The 5,567-nt window shown below is 41.1% G+C and overlaps 1 protein-coding gene across 2 annotated transcripts; it reads right to left on the bottom strand.

The window, feature by feature from the left end:
• Positions 1-542: 542 nt before the first annotated feature.
• On the bottom strand, positions 543-5,298 carry c18h3orf33 (c18h3orf33 homolog (H. sapiens)). 2 transcript variants are annotated; one of them, XM_017437211.3, is made up of 5 exons: positions 4,854-5,298; positions 4,497-4,556; positions 2,664-2,823; positions 1,711-1,871; positions 543-1,601 (listed from the first exon to the last, which is right to left on the bottom strand). In XM_017437211.3, the coding sequence occupies exons 1-5, from the start codon at positions 5,121-5,123 to the stop codon at positions 1,341-1,343; spliced, it is 912 nt and encodes a 303-aa protein (XP_017292700.1). In that variant the 5' UTR covers positions 5,124-5,298; the 3' UTR covers positions 543-1,340. The 2 variants fall into 2 exon arrangements, with proteins under 2 accessions (XP_017292700.1, XP_017292701.1); XM_017437212.3 differs by having other exon boundaries at positions 543-1,598.
• Positions 5,299-5,567: the final 269 nt, after the last annotated feature.

The raw sequence follows: 5,567 nt of genomic DNA, 5'->3' as shown, positions 1-5,567 counted from the left end.
CAACTCCACACTCTCTATTTCTGAATTGAGAAAGCTCCTCGGATGAGAAGCGAAACGTCTTCAGCTACAGAATAGAAGTCCAGTTGTTTTTGTTTTTTAACTTTTTTTGAATTTACCATGGCCTGGATGACTGAGAATCTACACCAGCTTTGTGCTGTTTTAGCCATTCATACATCAAACAATCAGCTCTGTCGGGAGATTGGTGCTTTGACTTTTGGTTTCTTTAATACTTTTCAAAGTATTTCACTTTATTTACAAATATTTTCTCCATAGAAATGCATTAAGATCTCTTAATTCCTTGGAAAGAAAAAATGTTTTCTTTAAAATCTGCTTCAGCAAACTTACCTTCTTATGCTACTTTTAAATTTTAGCTATTGTTCTGCTCATTTTAGGTTAAACCAGCTGTTTAATGTTTAGCTTTTAACTAGCTTTTTTTTGCTACTTTTAGCCAGACTTTTGAAACTTTTAAATTCTAGATAACCTTTTGCTACTTTTAACTTTTAGCTAACATTTTGCTCCTTTTGTCTAGTCCTCTGTTTTGCTTTTTTTTTTTTTTCTCCCAGTTTTGCGAGTATTCTCCTTTTAGGTTTAACTCGTTTTCAGCTTCTTTGGCAAATTTCAGCAAAGTAACTCAGCATTCACGCTGCATTTTTGCAGTTGATGCAATCTCTCTAGTTTTTATTGATTTCTAACTACAAAATAAAGTGTTGTGCTGACTAAGGGAGGTTCCACTCTCTGTTTTATTGCTTAAATACTCTAATGCCTTGGTCACATTATACCTAAAAGGACCTGCTCTTAAAGTACTTAAAGACCCCCCCCTCTCAGATAGCCTTTAAGACTCCCATGGGGTGTGAGAGGAGAGTTTAGATCACTTTGTGTTTCACGTTTGATGTTTCCATAGCAACAGTGGACGCCTCTCAATCTCCCTGTTTTGATCATATCCCACCTCAGTCTTGTACTTAGTAGGACATCCTTTTACCTTTAAAGCCTTGCATCAGACTTCAAGTCAGAATTTTTTAACACTTTTAATCATTTCAAACCTTTAAAGGCATGCAAACAAAAAAAACCCAATGAACCTTTGCAACAGATGTAATGTAAAAATGAACTAACTTCTTGCAGTACTGGGGACATCAAACCATTTTCATAGCCCAAGCAGAAGATTTAACACAGTGAATAGTGATGTTTTTCTTATTTTTATACTTTTGTAAACTATCTAAACTTACTTCATTTCTATCAAGTCATTTTAACGTAAACAAACTCCATAAATAAACTGAATTAGTGTCCTTAAATGAAGACTTTCAGAGCTCCCAACAATAAACAGTTTGACTTGGATTAATGAGTCACTCAGTCCTTCTGAAGACCCTCCTCATCAGTCTGATTAAAGAGTTGTCTCTGAGAGCCTTGGACGTCCTCTCCCACAGGCTCTCCTGCTTCCACAGACCCCGACACTTCCTCTCAGCTTTCACCTCTGCCCTGTGGAGTCGTCTGTGAAGGCGCCAGTAGAGACGAGAGTCAGGCGGCGCTCCGATGATGGGCGCGGAGCGAGCCAGACCCAGCCTGAGGAGCTCCTCGTTGGTGCAGAAGCTCCACGCTGACCCCTGCTGGACACACAAGAGCAGACCAGGAGATGAAAAGCCCCCTCTTTTTTTTTGTTACACATTAACAGAGGCAGGAATTTACATAATTTCTTCCAGTATTAGAGGTCCTCACCTTACTCTGGGACACCAAACAGTTTAGTGCGTTGTCCTCTCGGCTGATAAGCTTCAGCCACACCGTCTGGGCCGGTGTCAGGTTCTTCTGCAGCCATAACTTCCCCTCCGGTGTCAGCTCGACTCCTGCGAGGCGCACCAGCAACAAAGATGTGCACACATCTGAAAAGAACACAAAAAAGGGCATTTATTGTTATAGTCGGTTATCATTTTAGCTGATCCTAACTGCATTACAAGGAATATTTATGTTGTATATAAATTAAAGCTTAATTCAATTCAATCCAATTCAAAAATACTTTATTAATCCCAAAGAGAAATTAAATAAGGTTAAGGTTGTAAAAACTGAATTATCGGAAAAGTTGGGATGTTTCCTAATAGGAAACTAATGTAACATTTTTCTTTAAAAAACTGTTTTAAAAAATATATATAGTTAAAATAGCCCCAATATTTTGTTATTCTTTATTTTTGATGCTATTTTCAGCCAGATGTGTCTAATGAATAAATAATTTGATGATGATAAAAAATAATATTCCTAAGAAGAGTTCAAGTTTGGTTGCAAATAAACTGAAAAGAAATGAAAATATTACCTTTTGAAAATTGAATATTAGATTTAAATAGAAAGCTATTTTTAATTTTAATAGTGTAAAAAAAAAAAAGTCTAACATCTGTCAAGCTGCATTAACCTCAGGATTTAGTTCAGTAAGTTTCTAACCAATTTACATAATTAAAAAAAATTTACCAGAACAAAGTTACATAAAACTTTAAAACATCATTTGTAGTCGGACTTTAGGAAACTGTAACTCATATGTCATTGATTTTCTTGAGAGAAAATCAATGACTTGAAAACAGTTTTAGGTGAAATGTTATCAAATGTCATATATAGTTCCTCTGTGACGGAGCGCACGCTGTCATGATTTTAACTAAAAGACCCACACACATTCACACACACTTTACCCTTGTGCTTTGATAGTAACGGAGAGAGAACCGGCACATAAATTGGAACATGCTCCACTTTAATTCCCTCCTCTGTGACGGAGTGAACTTTCCCACGAAGGCTGACATTCCTCACGATGAAACGAGCAGGGATCTCACTCGCAGCTTGAAATTTGGTGATCTGGAGAAACAAAATATTTATCTGGATCAAATATGTAAAAATAATTATTTGAACCCTAAATGTCTTACTTTATTTGGGCAAATATTTCTGAAGAATTTGCGATTTTTTTAATTGCCCGCCACCGATAGTGAAGGTGGAGTTTCATTGTTTTTACCTGCATGTGTGTGATTGTTTGTCTGTACCGTCAGCAAAATATATCATAAATAACTGAACTAATTTTACAGAAAGGTATTTATTGGGTGTTCACTTACAACTGATTAACTTCCAGACAATGCTATTCAATATGGCCGCCACAACCAATTGACCTCGGAAAACACAAAAAGGTGGCTATAACGCAGCCAGTTTTACAAACACTGAGATAAAACCTGGTGTGGGAGAAGCTGAGCATCGTCTCAAACACATAAATTAGGTGCAACACATTGTGCGACATCTTGGTTTAAAACCTTGGCATTAACCGTTGAAGTTAACCCCATTTGTCTGTTAGCAAAATACCTCATGAACCCCTGGAAGGGAAAGTAGTCATTGGATGAACAACTGGTTAACTTTTGGAGTCTACCCATTTCAAGATGGCCACCATGGCTAATCAACCTTAGCCTAAACAAAAATGATTACACCTCAGTGAATTTTTCAAGACATGGAGCTAAAATGTGACCTGACCTGAGCTCAGACTGCAGTGAGAAATAAGTGAAAATATTGATTTTAGCTGTGATTAAGATTTGCGTCAAGATGCCATCTATCATCTATCATTTAATCTTCTTTAATGTCTTCAGAAATGTTACTTTGTCTTATAACTCTTATAATTTTCTGTGAAATTGACCATATTTCTCTGCCGGCTGCAGTAGCACCCGGAAATCCCTTTGTATAATGTGTGGCCTCATTGTGAAGCTTAGGGATTCCCCTTTTTAAATACAGAGCTGGAACACCCGAAACATCACTTTAGACCAATAAAAACTGAGTTTTCAAACCAGCGTTCTCTCAAACAAAAACAGCTTGTTGACAGGTGATAAATTGTCACATTTCAACAAACTACGGGTCACTTTGAAGCTTCTGAGATGGAGAATTTGAAAATGATGATGATAACTCGGTATTGAAAAATTTCTCACTGGGACTCATTTTGCCCGCATGGGTCGCAAAGTTGGTGTGGTAGTAGCTGAGAGTCATTCACAACACACGCTCAGGAGATATCGCAACGTCATGTGAAATTTTGAACAACGTTATGCTCAAGATTTGACCAAAATGGCTGACGAAAGATGATCTCAGAGGAGGCAGTGGCTCAGGAGGTAGTGGTCCGTCCTGTAACCGTTGGGTTGCAGGTTCGAACCCTCTGCTCCGTCCATCTCAGCCGTTGTGTCCTGACACTTCACCTGCCTTGCCTACTGGTGGTGTTCAGAGGGCTCGGTGGCGCCGACTGAATGGCACCCTCACCTCTGTCAGCTGTGGCTGCAATGTAGCTGACCACAATGGGTGGATGACTGATTGTAGCGTCAAGCGCTTTGGAGACCTCTGACTTGATAAAGCGCCCTACAAGTGCAGGCCACTTACCATTTCAGTTTAAATGAGCGATATGCATTTCTTCAAGGAATGCCGGGTCTTTGATTTTCTGAATGAAACGCTTGGGCCACATCATTTAAATTTCCCATGAGGGTTATTTTGCCCGTGGCTTTCACTCTTACCAGTCTGATGCTCCTTGCGATCACAATCACACCAGCAACAGCCAGCCCGGTGCTGATGTTCTGTATGAAAGAGGAGAGAGGTAAGATGACAGGATGAGAGTGAAATCTTACACCCAGCTGTGCTCCCCATTGACAATGACAGCAACACAAAGAGCACCACAGGCCGCTAACTGGTGCTGGGAGATCTGGGCAGTGCTGTGAAATCATTAGGCACCATGTGCTGCAAGATGAACAGCCGAGAGGCTTTCCATCCACCCTTCATCACATTTCCTCCACTAACACCATGTGGAAGGAGGTGCAGCGTAAAAACAGCTACGTTGTGGCTTTTTGCTGCTTTCAAACAGAGGAGACTCCTACCCGCACGAGGGACAAATTATCGTCGGCGAACTGAGATATTACAGTCACGACGTTGCGGGACGCCTGGCCTCCCTGCCGCCTTTGTTGTCTGTCCCTTCCTGCCTCCTCGGTTTCTGTTTCTCTGGAAGACTCCGGCATGTTGTTGACATTTTCTAGACGGGGTCTGAAGCCCCGCCCACGCAGGGGGTGGAGCTTCGCAGGTTGAGAGGGGGTGGGGAGGAAGGGCCTGTGAGCAGAAGCTCCGCCCCCTCGGCGCTGAAGCGAAAGCATCAAGTTGACATCAAGAGCTAAAGAACATCATGTGCAATCGACTTTCCGCAGTTTTAATTGCACAATTAGCGAAATCCCGAAGCCGATTGTGCACATGCGCACTGCGGCTCCGATTTTATGCACAGTTTCACCAATACTACTTCACTTCTGCACAATTACCCCCAGTTACACAACCGAACAGTAGCATTTACTACGATTCGTAGTTCGTGCAAACAGCCACATTTCCCCTGGTCCAGTCGGGGTTATTTGCACAGACTGACAGCGGCAGAGGTCGTGAGACTTGTTAAGTAAGGAGGGACCACCGTGTGACAGATGCACCGGAGCTCTCATCTTGTAAACTGTGAAGTCATGGAGCTTCTTGAAGCCGGATAACGCCTCCATCAACACAAATTGGCCAATGGGAGCTGAGAGGCAGAGTTGTCCTCCTGGCCGCCATTAAAGAAT

The sequence above is a fragment of the Kryptolebias marmoratus genome, linkage group LG2 (genome assembly GCF_001649575.2).
Source record: "Kryptolebias marmoratus isolate JLee-2015 linkage group LG2, ASM164957v2, whole genome shotgun sequence".
Lineage (NCBI taxonomy): Eukaryota > Metazoa > Chordata > Actinopteri > Cyprinodontiformes > Rivulidae > Kryptolebias > Kryptolebias marmoratus.
The sequence above is the reverse complement of the archived record's forward strand: the minus strand, read 5'-3'. Positions and strand labels throughout refer to the sequence as shown.

Bases quoted from the DNA above. Each gene is read 5' to 3' on its own strand.
- c18h3orf33 (XM_017437211.3), bottom strand. From the start codon at position 5,123: ATGCTTTCGCTTCAGCGCCGAGGGGGCGGAGCTTCTGCTCACAGGCCC. The intron at 1,872-2,663 runs GTAAAGTGTGTG...TGTTCTTTTCAG, and splicing joins GTTACTATCAAAGCACAAGG to ATGTGTGCACATCTTTGTTG. The intron at 1,602-1,710 runs GTGAGGACCTCT...TTGTGTGTCCAG, and splicing joins GTTTGGTGTCCCAGAGTAAG to CAGGGGTCAGCGTGGAGCTT.